Raw genomic sequence first — 21,402 nt, forward strand, 5'->3', positions numbered from 1 at the left:
GATGATTCATTCCTCTTGGCCTCATTTCAGGCTGAGATATCTTGATGAAGGGTCTCGGCCTGAAACATTGACTGTTTATTTCCCTTTACAGATGCTGCTTGACCTATTGTGTTCCACCAGCACGCTTTGTGTGTTGCTCTGCTAAAGTATACTGTGCAGTTCAGAACTCATTAATATCAAGCAATTTTGCATAAGAGGCTTAGGCTTATTTTTAATAATTCGAGGAATTTTTCCAGCCCCTTGGTTCTAACTAGGCTTTCAAGCACCAGAACCAGAAAAATTTTGGTATACTGCTTGAATTTTCATACATTGAACAGAATTAGTTTTTTAATAACCCCATCAAAAATATCTGTTCTGTCAGGGCTGGGGGACTTGACAACAGTACCTACATTCCAACAACAAGAGTCCTGGTAAGACTGTTGGCAGTGTGGAGGATCAGAGGGATCTTGGTCTGTGTCCATAGGACACTCAAAGCTGCTGCACAGGTTGACTGTGTGGTTAAGAAGGCATACGGTGCATTGGCCTTCATCAACCAAGGGATTGAGTTCAGAAGCCGAGAGATAATGTTACAGCTGTATAGGACCCTGGTCAGACCCCCCTTGGAGTACTGTGCTCAATTCTAGTCACCTCACTACAGGAAGGATCTGCAAACTATAAAAAGGGTGCAGAGAAGATTTACAAGGATGTTGCCTGGATTGGGGAGTATGCCTTACGAGAATAGGTGAGTGAACTTAGCCTTTTCTCCTTGGAGCGATGGAGGATAAGAGGTGACCTGATAGAGGTGTATAAGATGATGAGAGGCATTGATCGTGTGGATAGTCAGAGGTTTTTTCCCAGGGCTGAAATGGCTAACACGAAAGGGCACAGTTTCAAGGTGCTTGGAAGTAGGTACAGAGGGGATATCCGAGGTAAGCTTTTTACGCAGAGTGGTGAGTGCGTGGAATGGGCTGCCGGTGGCAGTGGTGGAGGCAGATACAATAGGGTCTTCTAAGAGGCTTCTAGATAGCTACATGGAGCTTAGAAAAATAGAGGGCTATGGGTAACCCTAGGTGATTTCTAAAGTAAGTACATGTTCAGCACAGCATTGTGGGCCGAAGGGCTGTATTGTGCTGTAGGTTTTCTATGTTTCCAACACTCAACAAAATAAGATCTGTGATTAGTGTATCACTTGTACAGTTTTCTCTAACTATACGATTTTAATGTGAATAGATTTTCTCAAGTCTGTAGAGTTGGACGAACATATGAACTCTTGATTCAGACAGTAAGGCAACCAACTGATTCCAGCCGATGCTGCATGACTCAGTTACTCACTTATATGTGCTCTCAGGTCCAGGGAAAGCCTGAAAAGCATGTGTTTATTTCCCATTCCTGCTTATCCTGAAGTTAGGGATGACAGTGGCAGATATAGTTCCATTGGTAAGGAAGCTTCCTTATTATGTTGCCCAAAAGACCTGTTGACAGACTGTTTCATTAACATCACATATAATCCCATCTTCTTACTGACTCAGCAGAGTCTAGTTAATTGTTGAGAGTAGGTCTCAGCAATAGTTCCTTGTAATTCAAGGAGTTCAATCTAAATGTGATTTTCAACGATAGCAACAAAACTCCAAAGACATTCCTAGTCTTGTCTTCAGCATCTTACTATGTATAATTTGAAAACCTGACAAATGCTTGTGCTGTTTTTGAAAAAAAATTGCAAAAGCCAGATTTTTGATATGTCATTTTGTTTTACTTTATTTAAAATGCTGACCTGAATTTGAAGTTATTGTGCATTAAATAAAAAGTTTGAGAGCTTTACCTGAGCTGGAGCTTCTAGTGAAACCTTTCCAGTGAAGAGTATAGTTTATCAGAGGTGTTTTATAGGAAGGACATGGAGTGTAGTAGGAGTTCACCACAATGCTGTCTGGATTAGAGGGCATGAACTATGCAGAGGTTGGACAAACCTGGGGTTGTTTTCCGTGGAGTGTCAGAGAATGTGGGGGTGGAGGGGTCAGAAAAAAAGTTCGTAAAATTACAAGACCTAGATAAAATCTTTTTCCTGAGGTTGAAATGTTAAGTGCTAAAGGATGTGTACTTAAGGTGAAAGGAGAAATGCTTAAAGGAAATGAGCAAGGCAAGTTTTTTTTTACACAGGGTGCTGAGTTTCTGAAATGGGCTTACAGGAGTAGTGGTAGAAATTGCCACTATAGATAGATATACAATATGAATAGCAGAGATATGTATTGTCTACAGACAGAAGGAGCTTAGTTTAATTTGACATCATGTTCAGAACAGACATTGTGGGCTAAAAGTCCTGTTCTATGTTGTGGATATCTGATGTTCATAACATTTCATTTCAAAGGATTGCTGGACAAACTGGAGACACAGAGACCAAAGCTAAGAAAATTGCTGTTCCTATGTTTGGGGCAATGAAGGGAGGGAAAAAATTCAAACTGAAGACAGGCACCATTGGGGTAAGTGAACTGCAATGTGAACATTTTTTTTAGAACAAGATAGGCCTGCACCACTGTGCAATTGGAAAACTCTGTCACTGCTGCTACCTAAACAGCTCCTTTAATGACCAGGCTATCAAAGCAATGCCATGGAATGTCCACTAGTTAATCCATTCCATTTGTCTCTATCCGTTTTCGTTCAAATTTGGTTGAGATGGTGAATGCTGATGACTTTGCCAATTTAAAAGAATTACTGAGTCTGACTGCATGAAGGAATTTAATGAGCATCAGTAGCAATTCATACCTTAACCCAATAATGCTTCAGTGCAGCCTGTCTTTGTCAATTCATCTCTGTTATCCTGCTGGGCTTAGCATCTCTTTTAAAGCGAATGTGTGTTTCGGCAGAAATAGACCATTTCTGTCCTACAGATCTACCCTGCTATTTGTGCTCCACACAAGACATACACTTCTCAACTGAATTGGATGAAGCAAGAATGCTCTATTCGACTCAGCCTGTTCTGCCATACAGTGTCATCATGACTGATTAATACCACAATCCCATGTACCTGTACTTAACTCCTTAACCAGTACCATTGCCAAACAAAAATAAAGTCTTGCTCAACAAAAAATTGTAAATTATGTTTTGGTTATAAGAGCAAACAGATTTATTTTTGCTTTTTATTTTAACACCAAACGGGCATTCTTGCTCTCAAATTATGGTTCCTTCAGCAAACCTTCTTAGATTGTCTTCTCCACTAGCTTACTTTCAACGGGTTTATTTTTCTTCGCCTCCATCCACTCTCCATAACCCTAGTGGTTTAAAAACGAGTATCTTGCAAAAATAAATTGGATTGCTATATGTTTTAAGAATTTAAAAATCCCCATGGGCTATTCTGGTTGTAAAATGAGATATTTATGCAGCATGACAAGAGGTTTGATTATTTAACACAAAAATCTATCATCTGAATTATTTATGGATAAAAGAGGTAGTAAACCTTAGGTGCAATAATGATTTTTTTATCTGCTGAGCTTTGAATTACTTATGAAACTAAAGAAAGCACAAAACCACAGGCTAAGATATGTTGTGGTCGCTGTGTGCCTGATAGACGCTATTGGGATCTCACTATTGCTATTAATTAGTCTCTCTTTTGCCGTAGATGAATGAGTAGCTAGATGGCCCCAACAAGACTAAAGGATTTAAGATGTTTGATCTTAGATGGGTGAATCAAAGCTTTGAACATACTTCAATTTATATATTTTGTTTTTAAAACATTGTTTTCTTTCCTTCTCCACAACCTTCTGCCTTGAGGGACTTATGCTAATGCAGAGGTTTTTCGCTATAAATGGCCAAAGAAGTGGGTGTTTGTGTGGGCTGCTTACTTGTGAGATTGTATCTGTGTGTTTTAAAATGTCCATCATAGCAGTGCCAAATCTTAATTGGAGACCTCTTAAAATACCACATTGGAATCGAGCACAGAACATTTGCACTCCATTCACTCTGACTACAGTGAATAAAACTATTTTCTAGTTTTGATATGTAAAAATAATGTGAAGGTTAGCTGGGTCATATCACTTTATGTGTAAGGATCTTGCCCAGATTTCATGCCATTACAAACCTGTTTCTTCAAAAGCTAAAGCCTTTAATACTGAAAATCTGAACAAAAAAAATTGGATATGCTGGAAATACTCAAAATATTAGGCAGCTCATGAGGAAGGAGAAACTGAAAAATTACTTTTCATTAGAAGTCTTCTTGATTGATATCTCTGCTTCAAAATCAGGGCTGGGAGTTAGCAGCAAGGAGGAAAGAAATTGGAGTTTTATAGTTCTGAAGGCCAAGCAGTCATAAGGGAAGGTGGCGGGGAATAGAGGTAACCTTATAACTTGGCCCTAGTGGTTTCTCCCAATATTGATGATTATTTATAGTGAACCATTGTATGCACTTAAGATAACAAATTGAGATTACTCTCATTTGTGCATTTTAATTTAGAATTTGATATTACTTATCTGTAGGTTGTCCCATTTAACAATGACTATTTTGAAAACACTGCAAAAGATAATCTCTTGCAGAGCCTCTGCTCTTGGTACAATTTCTTAATTTCCCTACTTTTTTCGGATGGAGGGCTACCCATTTTTTGAGGAACTGTTATGATATAGAAGCTAGAAAGGAGCATGCTGTATCTGTGAATGACACTGTAAGCACATCCATTATATTTCAAAATAGAGGAGTTCTCACAGATGTCGTTGTCAATATTTATTTCTTTTGCAATGTTACAAAAACAATGTAGAAATTACTCCCCCAATGTTTGTGGGAGCTTGCTGTGTACAAATTGACTGACACAATTCCTGCAATACATTTCCGAAAGTACTTAAATATCTGTAAAACATTATCGTGCATCCTAAAGATTTGAAATATGGTACTGTCAGCCTTTCTATATGTACCCTTAACTTTTTACAAAATGTCCTGTTTTTAATTTTGTTCTTATTCATGAAGGTAAATAATAATGCTGGTGTACTAGAGTTTTTCATAATTTGTCCTAGCAATGTTACTGAGTGCTTGCTTAAGGTTACCTGGTTGTTTATCTTCTCTGTCTAATTTCTGAGTGAGAACTATGGGGTCATTTTCATGATATGCCCCCTTATACTTTGGTAATTAAGTTTATTGTGCATTTCGCATTTTGTGTCTTGTCTAGTATCAAATGATACTATAAAGGCAAGACACATAAAACAGTACAGCACAAGAGCAGACCCTTTGGCCAACAATGTTGTGCCCGACCAATTAAATTATTAGTCAAATGGCTAACTAAACTAATCTCTTCTGCCACAAACAAGAGAAAATTTGCAGATGCTGGAATCCCAAGCAACACACACAAAATGCTGGAGGAACTCAGCAGGCCAGGCAACATCTATGGAAAAAAGTACAGTTGATGTTTCTGGCCAAGACCTTTCGGCAGGGTGGAATTTCTTCTACCTACCCATTGTCCATATTCTTCCATTTTCTTCACATTTCTGTGCCTTCCTAAATATTTCTTAAAAGTCTGTAATGCATCTGCCTTTACCACCACTCCAGACAGTGCATTCCAGGCACCCACCATATTTGTATATTAAAAAAAACTTGCCCCTCTCATCTCCTTTGAAATTATCCACTCTTGCCTTAAATGCATGCATGCCCTTTGGTATTGGACATTTCATTCCTGGAAAAGAGATACCATTTGTCTATTCTATCTATGACTCTCATAATCTTATAAACTTCTATCAGATATCCTTTCTGCCTCTGCTTCTGTGAGAACAACCCAAGTTTGTGTAATCTCTTGTGATAGCGCATATCCTCTAATCCAGGCAGCATCCTGGTAAACCTCATCTGCACCCTCTCCAGTGCCTCGATATCTTTCTGAAACGTCTGTGACCCAACTCACCCTGTTGCCTAGGGTGAATAGCCACTGACCCCACCAAACAGTGCAAATACTTTGGTGTGGATACGGTGTGAGGCACCCAAATATCAGCCACGACTCAAATATCAAACAATATACAAAGTGCGAGTACAGAAATATACTTTATAGCAGCTATTGGTGATGGGTTAATAGAAACAACTAAAAGAAAAGGCGCCACGTAAGTAACTTATCAATCTTGAGCACATAATATTTTAATACGTTGGAGCTCACGCCCGAGTCCATCCACAACGTCCTTCCGAGACTTCGGCCACCATCTGAACCCCCGAGGCCCGGTATCTGCTGTCCTGGAACCACTGTCCATTCCCCGCACATCCGTCCTCTCCGCTCCCCTCCCGAAAAAGCCCGCGATCCTCAGCTCAGCACACACATATGAGATAGCATAACGTGACTTCCATTGGCTAGCAAACGAATACCATTTCCATTATCACTAACTATAACCCAAACATACAGCCACAGTGAGCTCCTTACTCAGCAGTTTATAGTACAAGAGACCATTTTAGTTTAAGACTTCAGAGAAGCCATTTCGTAATAGGCAATTAACAGGTAACAGTTCAGCTAATATTACTGAGATCCCTACATTCTCCCCCCACCGAATAAAGTCATGCCCTCATGATAGTCAAATAATTTGCCATCCCTTCCTGCAAAACACACAGCCTAATCCACGTGCAGAAAGCAGTGACCTGACTCCCCAGATCAGTAGAGATCACACCCTGTTCTCTGGGTGCTACATAGGCCAACCTCTCCGGGGGGTTCCGACTACTCTGAGACCTACTTACCACCTCTTCTAACTCTTCCGCCTCAGACTCTACAAGGGACCCTTGGAAGCTATGAGGCGAACCCTCCCCCGAGCGGTTACCCAAGCCCCTCTGCACCTCGGAACCCTCTATCTCTGGTTCAGGCCCTACATCTTCTCCTTCAGCGCCCTGCGGTACCATGGGCTGCCTCTCACTAGCCCCGTCTAACCCATTGGGGGAAAGACCAGGAGTCTCTTCTTCCATCACAGGAGCATCAGCAAACGGCAGAATGTGCCAACCATCCGAGTCATCATCCTCCGAGTCAGTATCCCTCACAGGGGCTGGGCTTGGGCCCGTCTCTCCTGGAATAGGCATGTCCTCCACCCTGCGGGGACACAGAGTCCTGGTGTTGGGTGCAGCCGCCTCGTCAGGCTTCTGCTCTACCTGTACATCTTGCCCCAGGGGCAGCAGGTGATTCCGATGGAGAATATTGACCAGGCCCCTTTCCATCCTCAGGCTGCACCCAGAAAACCAGTAGGTTTGGCATCTGACTCTCCACCACATAGGGCGTGGCTGCCCAGTCATCAGCCAACTTGTGTTTTCAGGTAATCCCAGATTCCTGACGATCACCACTAGCCTGCGTGCCTGTACCACCGAGGGCTTCTGCAACTCGGGTCTCACCACCACCCCAGCAAGGAATCTCGACTCCCCCTGGAGATCTTCCGGAGTGTCCACTAAAAGGACTTCACCCTCAGGCACTCCTGGGAATCTAGGGATCCCCACCATTCTCGCTACTTCACTGGGCTGTACCACCCTGGGCTTCGACTGGGCACACCACACAGTGCCTCGTTTACACGCCGCGTCCAGCCCAGGGTAACCCTACGCTTCCACAGAAGTAGCTAGGAACACTGACAAGGTGTTCCAAAAAGTCTTCACCTGCCTTCTCCTTACAGGCTCCCAGGAGTCTCCGCACAATAGGGGTATTGGTCGTCACCACAATTCTCACCAGGGTCTGGGCAAACCAGTACCAGGGCCTCATGAGCCTCAGACACCCCCACCTCAGCTTCCAGGAACTCCAGTTTCACGGACAAATAACCATCGTACGGGTAATCACCATCACTGATACCCTAAATTTCCAGTGCACTGAAAGGTGTCAAGGGTAAAGGCGCCAGATACTGATTGTAAAACGACCGGTACAGTAACGTGACCTGCGACCCAGTGTCGAGTATGGCCTTTGCATCTATCCCCTCTATCTGTATCGACACACTGGATTGGGGTCCCACCAGTCCTTCTGGGATATGGTCTCTTCCTCTCGAGGGCCCTGTGGTTGTTGTTGGGAACGTATTTTCCCAGAGACTCCAGTCCGTTTCCTCACTGAGCCTCTTCTAAGTTTCCTGACCCCCCCCCCCACCCCACCTGCTGGGACACCCGTGGGCTCTCCCTCCGAGGCTCCGAGGGGCTCCCTGTCGTTCACATTCCCACCTGAAATGCTCCTCTTCACCGCAGTTATAGCATACGCCTCATCTCGCGAGACCTCGGCTTCTGCCTGGCCTCAGTGCCATCTGTCCCTTCGGGGAGGGGCCTTCTCCACTAGTTCCCTCATGCGGAGAGACTCCACCTGCCGCGACCCCTTTTGCTGTCTCCCGCATAGAGCTGGCCCCGGTCATTTCACCACAAGGAGCGGGGCCCTCTTCTGCTTCCAATGCGTCCTCCTCCTCCCTTACCTCTCTGAGCAACTGAACAAAAAATGGGGTGGGGGGGAATCGCGTTCTACGAGACTGCCGGAGGCTTGTAGCAATCGCATCATGCCTCTGTGCTCCCCTGGCTACCTGGTCGATCCTTATCTGATCCACCTCCTCCCCTTGAATGACCCCCCGGCACCTCAACCAATTTAGCCTTCACTCTAGCCGGAAAAGATACTCAGAAAGCTTTTCCCCTTTATCCTGATGCAGATTCTGAATTGCCCCTAAAAGCTCCACCGTGCTCCCCGTTAGCCCAAAAGCCTCCTTTAATGCTTCTAGACACTCCTTCCAAGAAGCCAAGGGCTAGTTAGCTTTCACGCCTTTTACCACCTTAGCTGCCACCCCTCTCAAACTTTCTCCCAATCTTTGCTGCTTCTTTTCCTCAAAACACTGCCACTCACCCAGCACCTGAGAGGCGTGTTTTATCCAGGATTCATAATCATCCTCCCCTTCGGAAATGGGGGACCTGCCTGAGAAAATTCTTAACTTCTGACACGGACCCATCGCCCTGTTCACCGGGGAGTTATTGGCTGAGGCCAACTCAGAGCCCTCCCCCTTCCGTGGAGAATGAGAACTAATTACATTCTCCAAATCTGACCACTTACTTTCTTCGTCCTTCAAAAACGATTGGACCCGCTCTCTAAAATCTCCTCCCCCCCAGCTTTGGGCAACTCTTCAAACCCTTCCTCCGTGACAGTGTGCACGCCCCATAGCCCCGCCTCACCAAGGTCACCGGTACATAGCGGCAGTCCCAACTCGACGTCAGCACCAGTCTGTACCAGCGCAAAGGCTGAGTCCCCCGTTTTACCAATCTTTCTGCTTACAATTTCAACCTTACCAATAGCTCTGACCGTACTCAAACATCGAATTAACACATCATCTGAGGTACGCATATTCACCCCACTTAATATGCAGGCATGACTAACCGGCACTTCTTCGATCTCACACCAAAGTTCAATCTTATCCGTGTCCATCTCTTCTGATTTAAACCGGGCGACTTACACTGTATCCGACAGAATTTAAATCCCGGATGAGCCCCCACAATGTCTGTGGGGGTCAGTGACTTCAACTGACTCCCGTTGCCTCATGTGAATAACCGCTGACCCTGCCAAACAGTGCAATGCTATGGTGTAAGGTACCCAAATATCAGCCACAACACAAATATCAAACAATATACAAAGTGCGAGTACAGAAATGTACTTTATAGTAACTATTGGTGATGGGTTAGTAGAAACATTTAAAAGAAAAGGTGCCACATAAGTAACTTATCAGTTTTGTGCACATAGTATTTTAATATGTTGGAGCTCACGCCTCCGAGTCCATCCACAACGTCCTTCCAAGTCTCCGGCCACCACCTGAACCCCCGAGGCCCGGTATCTGCCGCCCTGGAACTGCTGTCCGTTCCCTGCACGTCCGTCCTCTCCGCTCGCCTCCCGAAAAGCCTGCGATCCTCAGCTCAGCACACACGTATGAGATAGCATAACATGACTTCCATTGGCTAGCAAACGAATACCATTTCCATTATCACTAACTATAATCCAAACATACCGCCACAGTGAGCTCCTTACTCAGCAGTTTATAGTACAAGAGACCATTTTAGTTTAACACTTCAGAGAAGCCATTTTGTAATAGGCAATTAACAGGTAACAGTCCAGCTAATATTACTGAGAACCCTACATTTCTTATAATGGGGCAACCAGAACTGTACACAGTGCTCCAGATGTGGCCTAACTAGAGTTTTATAAAGCTGCAGCATAACTTCCTGAATTAAATAAAAAGATTTTGTTCAAGTAAATATTTTATTTGCACCAGGTACAGCTGGATATATAGAGTTGATTTCACAACTCCATGTAAGTCTCAATTTCACTGTATTGTCTTCTTTACAATTTCACCATGAATCGATGTACATTACTCATTGCTTCCACAGAGGAAGAGTAGGATTTTCTCATAGTTCCCTTTAGTTTAATTCTTGATAGCACTGCAGAGTTTTTCCATATTTAGCTTTGTAATCCACTTTAAAATGGGAAACTATAATTCTGATCAAACGATTATCATCTGTACTGTAGTCCTTCATTGATCGATGCAACCTCTCAGCAAAATAGGCTGGTTTGTTGCTAAAGCATTTTAATAAAGCTTTTAATGGATTTTCTATGTCCTTTTACAGCTCAAGATCTGAGGCCTTTCCCGCATCATGTTGACTGTGCTTTGTGTACCTCTCAGACACAGTCCTTAGAGGTGCAAATTTTCTGTCAGACAGAATTTTAATGATTTGTGTCAATGTTGTCCCTTTCCTCTTTTCACCAGCATCATCATCAGCAAGATCATGACCCACTTCGTTACTCTCATTTCTGAGTGTTTCCAAGTAAAATGAGTAAAGCTTTTTGAAATATTCCAAGTGTATCACCTTTTATCTTTTCTGCTAGATCATTATTGAATTCTTCTTTATAGGCTTTAATAAACTCCTTTATCTCCTTGTTGCTCCTGATTACTAGTACTTTCACCACTGTCTTCATTAGTATGAAGACCCTTCATAGCATAATCTTATCAGTCAGAGGAGCTATTGCCCCAAAGGCATAACTGTTGAGAACATCATGTCTCAAAGCTGAGTGCTCCCCTCTCCAAAACACAAGGACCTCAGCAACAGCCTCCAAACATTTGTTCACGTTTCTTGTTGTCATAGGTGTACATACCCAGGATACAAATGACATTAGAATTAGTTTTTTGCCACAGAAGCATAGGATATTGTAAGGACAGACATAACATAAACTTAAATTAACATGAATCATACGTAATTACACATGTGCAAAATAAACAATATATTCATATGACATTAGTGAGAGAATAAAATATAGTCCAACATAGTGTTAAAGTTTTCCAAGTTGTTTCAAGAACCTGATAGCAGTCAGGAAGAACTGCTGTTGAACTTTGAAGTGTAGGTCTTTGGGCTCTTGTACCATCTATATCAAAAAGAGTGCATGGCCCGGATGGTAGGGGTCCCTGATGATGAAAGCTGCTGCCTTCGGAAGACATCATCTCTTGTATTTGTCCTTGTTGGCAGGGAGAGCAGCACCAATGATGAAACAGGCTGAGTTCAGCATTCTCTGTAGTATCTTCCGTTCCTCTGCAAGAACTCAATTTATGTAAGAAATGAATGTTCATTCACAGAACTTTAAACCCTATTGTCTGAGAGTATATTTTCCACCATGAATTTAATGGGCTGTACAATATCGCTTTAAAGAATAAAGTGATCTTCAAAATATTTTAAAAAGAATTTACATTTTTATATCTTTCTAAATCAGTGCAAAATTCAAATATATTTTATTCTGGATTGTGAATGCATGCTTTTAAGCGACTCTAAAATAAATAAATTGAGACTCCAACTGATGTTTTTAAAAAAAGAGCAACAGCTAAAGATTTGGATTTTCAGGCAATCGGGTTTTAAATCCTAGCCTGTGCTAATATAATGTACTTGGATATTGGTATGGTGTAATTTCAAAGAGCCTTGAGAAAAATTATCTGGATAAAAAGAAAGACTTGCAATGATATGGAGCTCTTCATACCTCAGAACACATATAAAGCACTTTGCAGCTTGTGGATTACATTTGAAGTCTAGTCACTTTTAGTGCAGGAAACAAGGCATGTGCTTTGTACATAGTAAGATCCCAAAAGCTTTTTTTTTGAGGCACAAAAGTTGAGAGGTTCATCTCCCCTCTGAAGTGGCTCAGGTACAAGACAGACAGACCTCAGCTTAAAAGTCTCATCTGAAAGATAGCCGTCCCTTCTTTACTTAGATGACTGTCAACTGTCCTTCCCCAAATACGTTAGAATTTTGTAGAATTATATAACTTTATAGCACAGAAGATTGCCATTTGTTCAGTTGTGCCTGTGCCAGTCAATTAAGAGCTAACCAACCGATCCTTCTTTCTAAGTCTTGCAGCTTACAGCAATACACATGTTTGTTCAGTTTTTTATAATGTGATCAGTTGTGCTGTTATCATGTTTTCAGTAATGAGTTGCTAATTTGCACCACCATCTGGATGAGAAAAAATCTCCCCTACTGTCTTCTTGTATTAATATCTTTAACTGTATGACCCCTAGTTATAGACATCTGTCGCTCTTAATTTTATATCCCTTGACAGAGTTTGGCCTCCTACTTCGCTTTTCCAAAGAAAGAGATTCTAAAGATTTCAGTAGATTCTAATTTAAGTGCTAGCTCCCAAAATGCTTACACAGATATTAGTTGCTAAATGTCAAATTTAATTTTGGTAGCTGCTACGGCACTCAGACCTACTGAGTACAAGAGGTAAGCCATATGTTTTACCAGTGACTGCCAAATTTTGATCTACAGAAGAATCGTGACTGGAGGAGCTTCTTTTAAGTGGCAGGGGTCTAATGTGTCATGAAAACCCAAGAGAATTTTTATCTTAAAGTGGGAGACAAAAAATAAATTATGGTTCACTTTTTCACATTTTTCACTGTTGTTATTTAAATTTCTGATCCCACAGGAGCATGGTGAATTTGATCTATTTTCTCCCAAACTAGAAGGAAAGGATTCTTTTTGGATATCTTGACTGATCTTTTAACTGTGTCACTACTCAGTTTGTCCATTTTGTTTCAGAATAGGGATACAAAAGACTTCAGATGCTAGAGTCTGGAATTTTTTTTTAAAAAGCTGTTGGAGGAACTCCAATGTCTGTGGAGCGAAATGAACAGTCAACATTATAAACCAAAATATTAACTATCCTTTTTCCTCCACAAATGCTGCCTGTAAGGAGATTGTACATTCTCCCCGTAACCACGTGGGTTTCCTCCCGCAGTCCAAAGGCATACTTGTTGGTAGGTTAATTGGTCATTGTAAATTGTCCCACAATTAGGCGAGGATTAAATCAAGGGATTGTTGGCTGGCATGGCTCAAATGGCCGGAAGGGCCTACTCCATCCTGCATCTCAATAAGTAAATCGATAAATAAATAATTTGGAAGGGCAAAGATTTGTGTTTCATGATGTTACCATTTAAAGTACATAGCAGACTTACCTACCATCTCTGTAAACTAGGTTTCTATGCATTTCAAACTGATGCAACAAATCCCTTAAAGATCTGCTCCTTTTAAAAGGTCTTTGGTAAAGTAACCTTTCCCACTCTAAATAGAGTAATATGTGATTTGAAGCAAATTGCCATTTAATGCACAGATGTCATAGCAGTGGGAGACAGAAGTGCAATGCTGAAGCAATAGGAGGTACGTTTGTAAAGTTTGGATTAAAGCTCATCAAGGTAAATTAGAGATATCTTTCCTCAGCAGCTGACTTGCTGTAATATATATGGGCATTTGCTCATTTTATTTTAATTGGATTTCAGAATATTGTTTTTCATCATGAGCTCCAAAGGGATTGGCTTTTTTTTTACTTTGATATAAGATGTGGCGACAACTGACTGTGTTGGTGTTCCAGATTAAAATGCTGATTGGTGATTTGTCATGGTGAATGCGAAATTTCTTAATTAATTATTATCAAATATGTGATTTAAGTAGGGTTCAAGTTTAATAGAGAGTAACCTAAAAATACTTATACAGTTCCTTGTAAAAGTATTCAGCCCCCAACCCTTTGCTCACATAAATGAGTATCAAAACCAGGGATTTTGATCAATTTAAGTGAGAATTTTTATTTCCGAATCACATGCTCCTTTTTTTTCCACAGTGGAGCCCAAAAACAGGGGAACTTGTAAAGCATGAGAAACTAAAAATTCAAAAACAAAAACGTCACCAGTTCAAATCCCCCTTTTGCTCAGTACTTGGTTGAATCACCTCATGCAGCCCTTACAGCCAGTAGTCTTTTTGGACAAGTCTCTTATTAGCTTTTCACAATGTGATGGAGCAAGATTTGCCCATTCCTCCTTGCAGAATTGTTTAAGCTATGTCACGTTAGTTGGGGAACAATGGTGGACAGCAATCTTGAGGTCTTTCCAGAGATGTTCGATCGGGTTAAGGTCAGGACTTTGACTGAGCCACTCAAGGACATTAATTTTCTTCATTTGAAGCCATTCATTCCATGGTTGCTCTGACCATGTGCTTTGGGTTGTTGTCCAGCTGAAAGATGAACTTCCTCCCCAGTTTAAGCTTTCTGGCAGAGGCTAGCAGGTTTTTATCCAGTATCTCTGAATTTAACAGCATTCATCTTCCCATCAATCCTAACCAGATTTCCAGTCCCTGCTGTTGAAAAGCATCCCCACAGCATGACACTGTCTCTACTATACTTTACAGTAGGGGATGGTATTACCGGTCTGATGTGCAGTATTAGATTTATGCCACATGTACCGTTTAGATTGAGGCCAAAAAGTTCCACTTTCGTCTCATTTGACCACAAGACCTTCTTCCACGTTTTTACTATCTTCTAAGTGATGTTTTGCAAATGTTTTGTTTAGCCAGGGTTTCTGCCTTGCCATTCTTCCACAAATACCCTTTTTATGCAAGGCCTTAGAGATTATGGAGCCATGAACTTCATCTCCAGTTGCAGGCACTGACTTCTGTAGCTCACTCAAAGTGACTATTGGCGCCAAAATAGCCTCTCTAACAAGTGCCATTCTTCTCTGACGATTAAATTTAGAGGGGTGGCCTGAGTTAGGCAGTGTGGCTGTCATTTCATTTATTTTCCACTTTTTCATGATTGACTGCACTGAGTTCGAAGGTATGTTCAGTGCGTTTGAAATGGTCCTGTACGCTTCCCTTGATTTATACTTCTCTATTATCATTTCCTTGACTTATCTTGAATGCTCTTTGTCTCTATTTTGATGTGGTCTGTTGAAAATTTACCATAATGTTGAATCTTACAGAGAGAGAGGTATTTATTCTTACGAATTTATTGAAAATGGGTGATCCTCCTCTTTTTTATGTACATCAACAAATTGGGTGAGTTGGTAAGGTATTACTATATTGCACCTGAGAAAAGTTAGCATAGTAACTACAAAGGAGTGAATACTTTTTCAGCTTCTCAATTTTGGTTTATAATTTTTAGTAAATTGTTGACAGGTTTTGGAATTTTTCTTTTGATTTGACATGCACAATGTTTTGTAGATTAGCTCAAAAAATTCTACAATATATTTTAAGTTTAGAAAATGAGACAGTAAGATGTGAAATTAATTGTGGAATGCTTTACATCAAAAGATGAGCTGCCTTCAAATCAGCAGTCAATTTGAGTTATGTGGGTTTAAATAGTATTAGATTTAGCCAACCACCGGATTATTTCCCTGCTGCACTCTGCATCTCTCATATGCTCTCCACATGCCTCCGCTAACCTGGAACAGATGAGTGTGTCCAATTGCCCTAGATCTGTTGGCCTTCCAACTTGGACACTATACGTGGTGGAGTACTATTGTAGTCCTGGCTGTGACAGTGATCTTATATCAATGTCTCTGAGACTCCCAAGAGTATTTTAATTGCTTCAGATATGTCGGAATATTTAAAGGTAATGCAATAACTTTCTCAAACTAACTAAAACACTTTTTTTAAAAACCAGGTGAAGTAAGATAAGAGTCACATAGCAGCACAGGACAAAAATAGGCTCTTCAGCCCAACTCACCCATGCAGATCATGACATACATTTATGCTAATCCCATTTGCCTGCTTTAGGCTGTATCCGTTTACACCCCTTCTATCTAAGTACCTGTCCAAATGTCCTTCAAACAGTGCATTGTATCTGTTTTTGCCACATCTTGTGGCAGCTCGTGCTACATAATCACCACCCTCTGTCTGGTAAGACCTGCCCCTCAAATCTGAATTTATCCTGATTTCCAGATTGGGAATCCCTTTATAAATTAATTAGAATTCTGATCCTTTGCCAGTTTTAACTGGGTTACGAATACAGGTGAGCGATTCAGGAAATACCATCACAATTAGGCTGTACTATTAACTCCAGAGTCCAGAAGCAGAGCAGATGCCAAACACTGCAATCTGTTGTTCAGCTTGTTTGGGGCTGCCAGTGGTGCTGGTCAAGACTGGAAATAAAGCATGTTAGGCCTGCAGTAAGAGAATTAGTATTTTTAAAGGTGACATCAATCTACCACAACCTGCATTAGGATCGCAACGTACGCCAAGTTGCTCATGAGAATTTGCACATCACCAGATCTTGATTGAGCAAATTTATGTGGTGCTTCTTGAAGTGATGACTGTTATTGGAGAGTAAGCAGGTCTCTCTCTATTTGTTGCTGTCAGCACCAGCATCAAACTTTTGAGGTATGAGATCTGTCCTGGGAACTAGCCACTGATATATTCAGAACTTTAAGACTGGAACACTGGGATTGAGTGGGATAAGATAGCAGGCAAGTCTTGAACTGGTGAGCACATTAATAATGTACTTATTATTTTGCCTAAATTGTTCAAAAATGTGGATAAATGATTTTCCAGGGAAATGGTGGTCCCATTCTTGTTTATATTATTAATTTTTGAGATTTGGGCATTGCCAGCATTTATTGCTTATCCCCAGTTGCTGTTACGGTCCTCCTTGAATCACTGTAGTCCTTGGGCTGAAGCTGCTCCCCCATTGTTTTTAGGTGGGAGGTTCTAGGATTTCATTGTGGCATTGCTGAAGGAACAGTGATATCTTTCAGATTCAAGATAGTGTGTTACCTGGAGTTAAAGCTGTAGGTGGTGGAGTTCAATGCATCTTCTGTCCATATCATTCTTGGTGCTAGAGTTCACAGTTTTGAAAGTCATTGTAACCTCAACCCAGGTGAGGAACTGCAATGTATTTTGAAGCTGCTTTGTCTGGGATGATGTTAGTCTCTGACTGTTGTTGAACAGCATTAATCCAATCAAGTAGAGAGCATTACATCATGATTCTGATAGAGGTATTGGAAAATTGGAGTAAGTTTATTACTGTCCCATGCACCAAGATACAGTAAAAAGATTGTCTTGCATACTGTTCATACAGATCTGATCATTACACAGTGTATTGAGGTAGAGCACAATAAAACAGTAACAATGCAGATTTTAAAAAGTCACAGCTGCAGAGAAAGTGCAGTGCAGGTACACAATAAGGCGCAAGATCAAAACAAGTCAAATTTTGAGGTCAGAAGTCCAACTTATCCTACTTGGGAACATTTTAATAGTCTTCTGACAATGGGGTAGAAGCTGTCCGTGAACCTGCCTTTTCAAGAAGTGATCCAGTTGCCATAGGGTATCAAACACCTTTGACTTTTATAGCAACAGTGCTTATGTGGTTAATCTATCTGAGTTTTTGATCAATGGTGCTTCTCAGAATTTAATGGCAGAGTGATGCAATTGTGATGCCAATGAATATTAATAATAGGTAGTTGTACTCATTCTTGTTGGAAATGGTCGTTTCTTCCATTTATTGTATCGTCTTTATTTACCTTCTATGAATATGCCTGAATATTGTCTGGGCATTGCTGCCTGCTTGATTTGTAAGGAGTTGTGAATTAGATAGAAATGGTCAACCATCAGCAAACATCCACATTTTTGATGAAGCAAAGAAATCACTCTTAAAGCAGCTGTGAGTTATTGGTATATGGGATATATAGACACTGCAGACATGTCTTGGGACTGATATTATTGACTTCCATTGACCACGAACATCATGCTTATTATGATATGTAACTCCTTCCATTGGTGCCTTTTTCTTTCTCTGCCCATTGATTTCAATTTACTAGCACTCCTTAATGCCACACTTAGTCAAATAATGTTGTCTCGCTTCACCTTTGAAATTCAACTCTTAATCCATGTTGGAACCAAGGCAGTGTTGAGGTTTAGAGCCAAATAAGTCTAATGAAATCCAAACTGGGCATCAGAAGCAGGTCGATGATGAATAAGTACTGTTCACAGCTCCTTCCCTTGCTTTGCCCATGATTTGTTGGCTGGAATATTCCTGTCCTATTTTTAACCTAAGCAATTTCTCACATTGTCATCTTTTTTACCTGGGCTATTAAGTATCCTGATCTCAACAATCAAATGAGTAATGTCTGCTTTTTCTTTACACAATTAAACTAACAACAGGTAGATATTATACTTTATTGTCGCCAAACAATTGATAGTAGAACGTGCAATCATCACAGCGATATTTGATTCTGCGCTTCCCGCTCCCTGGATTACAAACCGATAGTAAATATTAAAAATGGAAAGTAAGGTAGCGCAAAAAAACTGAGAGGCAGGTCCAGATATTTGGAGGGTACGGCCCAGATCCGGGTCAGGATCCGTTCAGCAGTCTTATCACAGTTGGAAAGAAGCTGTTCCCAAATCTGGTCGTACGAGTCTTCAAGCTCCTGAGCCTTCTCCCGGAGGGAAGAGGGACGAAAAGTGTGTTGGCTGGGTGAGTCGTGTCCTTGATTATCCTGGCAGCACTGTTCCAACAGCGTGCGGTGTAAAGTGAGTCCAAGGACGGAAGATTGGTTTGTGTGATGTGCTGCGCCGTGTTCACGATCTTCTGCAGCTTCTTTCGGTCTTGGACAGGACAACTTCCATACCAGGTTGTGATGCACCCTAGAAGAATGCTTTCTACGGTGCATCTATAAAAGTTAGTGAGGGTTTTAGGGGACAGGCCAAATTTCTTTAGTTTTCTCAGAGAGTAACGGCGCAAAGATATTATTGCATCATGCTATTGTCATTTGAACAATTTGCAAATACAATATACCACTTAACCGCTGCTAGAGTTATCTGATTTAAAATGTATCCATGATCCAATTTATCTGGTACCTATGCTCTTTGTGCCACCTGAATGAGATGTTAAAATTGTTCACACTTACTGCACTTCCAGAGAGACATGGAGTCATAAAGCACATTAACAGGTGCTTCAACCCACCACGTTCATGCCAAACATTTTTCCCTATCTATCCTAATCCCTTTTAGCATCATAGAGTCACACAATATGGAAGCAGATCCTTTGGCCCACCTTATCCATTCTGACCATGGTGCACACCAAGCTTCCATTTATTTGTGTTTGACCCATATCCTGCCAAGGTTTTCCTATGCATGTACTTACCCAAATGTCTTTTAAATGTTGTTATTGTGCCTACCTCTACTGGCTTCTGTAACATTTCATTCATATATGCACTACCCTATACGTGAAATTTCCCCTCAGGTATCTTAAATCTTCCACTAACCCTCTTCTCATTGGGCAAGAGATACAAAAGCTCAAGGAGAGCTTCTGTCCTGCAGTTATAAGTTACTTGGTGCAATAAAATGGACTCTTAGCCTCACATTCTACCTCACGCTAATGTTTTGCTTTATTGTCTACCTGCACTATACCACCTTCATTGTAACACTTTTTCAGCACTTTATTATTGTTCTACCTCAATAAACTGTTGTAATAAATTGATCTGTATGAATAGTATGAAAGAAGTTTTTCACTGTACCTTGTTAATCTGACAATAATAAACCAATTTACCTTAAATCTATGCCTCTCATTTTTAGTTCCCCTTTCCTAAGCAAAAGAACATGTGTATTCACCCTATCTATACTCATATCACATGCTATCTATCACACGCTATTTATGTCTATCTGCCTGCATTCGGCCTGTATCCTTGCACACCGTGCCTATGTGCCCTTGATTCTACTACTTCCCCTGACAGTGACGTTCAGGTATCAACCACTCGCTGTGTACAAAACTTTGCCATCAGGAAAAAAAAATTCTGACTATTTACCCTGTCTGTGCTTCTTGTAATTTTATATCCCTCCACAAGCTCACCCCTCTGCCTGCTTTGCTCAAGGGGAAAGCAGCACAGCCTATCCAGACTTTCTCCATGACTAAAATCCTCCAATCCAGAGAATATCTTGGTGAATCCCCTCTGTAAAGTCCTTAGCGGCCACTCCTGCATGCTCTTTCCTTGGATAGGAGAAGGCTTAAAGGTTTACTACATCTGTCGTGTCCTGGTCCTGGTTAAGATTTCTACTGCTATGCTGAGGTATTTTTATTTCAGCAGTTTTCTGCAAACACAGTTGTCTTGCTAATAAGCTTCATAGACTGGTGTTTTGGTATTGGCTAAAGATAAGGAGCTATTTGCCCAACCTGGGAATGTTCTGTTAGCCAACCAGGTTTGTCTTGGTAATGTGTTGTAATATTTTACCCGTTGGGATGTTATGGAAGTTTCAAGAGAGCTGAGCAAGATCAGATTTCTGAAGGACAGTAGTCTAGTTTGGGGTCTTTTATGAGGAGGTGTGGAGAAGAGCACAAGTCAAGATGCTCATCAGATCCCACCCAAAGGGGAAACCCTATTGTAAGAAGTGTTTTGTGCAGAGGAACATTTCAAAGGAGGAAGTGCCAATACTCCTGAGTTAGCCAGTTCGTTCAAAATGGTCTTCGAGGGAAGTTCGAACTGTGGCTGGTATCCTTCACACAGAATGTGGGTTCATCTTGTGACCAATCAAAGTGAAGCGTCCTGACTACTTCAGAAACAAGCTCTAATGTTTATGTGCACATTTGGTCTGGATTAACTGTAATGGGCCCTTTTATTTTTTTCTTTTTCTGTTAACTGTTTATTAAAGTTGAAAAATTGGTAAATATATTTCCTTTGTAATTTTATGCTGGTGTACGATCTGTTATTGTTCTGGAGTATGATAACTCTGCACAGGACAATATTTACACATTATTCACTACAATTCATGCCCCTCATGGAACAATCCAGTTTTCCTGTTTGGTTGAACCCAAATCATACATGCGGTAAATCATACCTGGACATGCGTTGGTTATGGAAGATGGCCTTCTCGCTGCTGAGTCACAATGCTGTTAACAGAGTTTGCTAACACCCAGGTTTGAAAACAAGTCCCGGTGAGAGGCTTACACATAGAAAAATTGCTTACAAAATTCCTCAGTAATAATTGTTAAATTCATCTTTTCTGGTATCTGAATGTTCTTACCCCTCAAATGTTGTGTCTATTTGTTCCCTGTTTGAATCTTTCCTGTTTGGTTTCTGCACTTTACACAGCATCAAACTATAGCATAGAATTTGTATTCAAACTTATTTATATCTTTTTCTATTTAAAAGTCTTCATTAAAATACATCCATTCTGTGAAGGTTTTCCATTTACTTTTTTTGTATATG

At 41.1% G+C, this 21,402-nt stretch overlaps 1 protein-coding gene and 1 pseudogene across 1 annotated transcript in view; one reads left to right on the forward strand and one right to left on the reverse strand.

Annotated features, from left to right (window-relative positions):
• slc4a1ap (solute carrier family 4 member 1 adaptor protein) overlaps nt 1–21,402 on the forward strand; it is a 187,590-nt gene that overhangs the window by 111,925 nt on the left and 54,263 nt on the right. Inside the window, exon 11 of the mRNA XM_063040658.1 lies at nt 2,342–2,453. Coding sequence (XP_062896728.1) covers nt 2,342–2,453 — 112 coding nt within the window. The remainder of the gene's footprint in view (nt 1–2,341; nt 2,454–21,402) is intronic.
• On the reverse strand, nt 10,267–10,913 carry LOC134342476 (annexin A1-like; annotated as a pseudogene).

Source organism: Mobula hypostoma, chromosome 2 (genome assembly GCF_963921235.1).
Source record: "Mobula hypostoma chromosome 2, sMobHyp1.1, whole genome shotgun sequence".
Taxonomy (NCBI): domain Eukaryota; kingdom Metazoa; phylum Chordata; class Chondrichthyes; order Myliobatiformes; family Myliobatidae; genus Mobula; species Mobula hypostoma.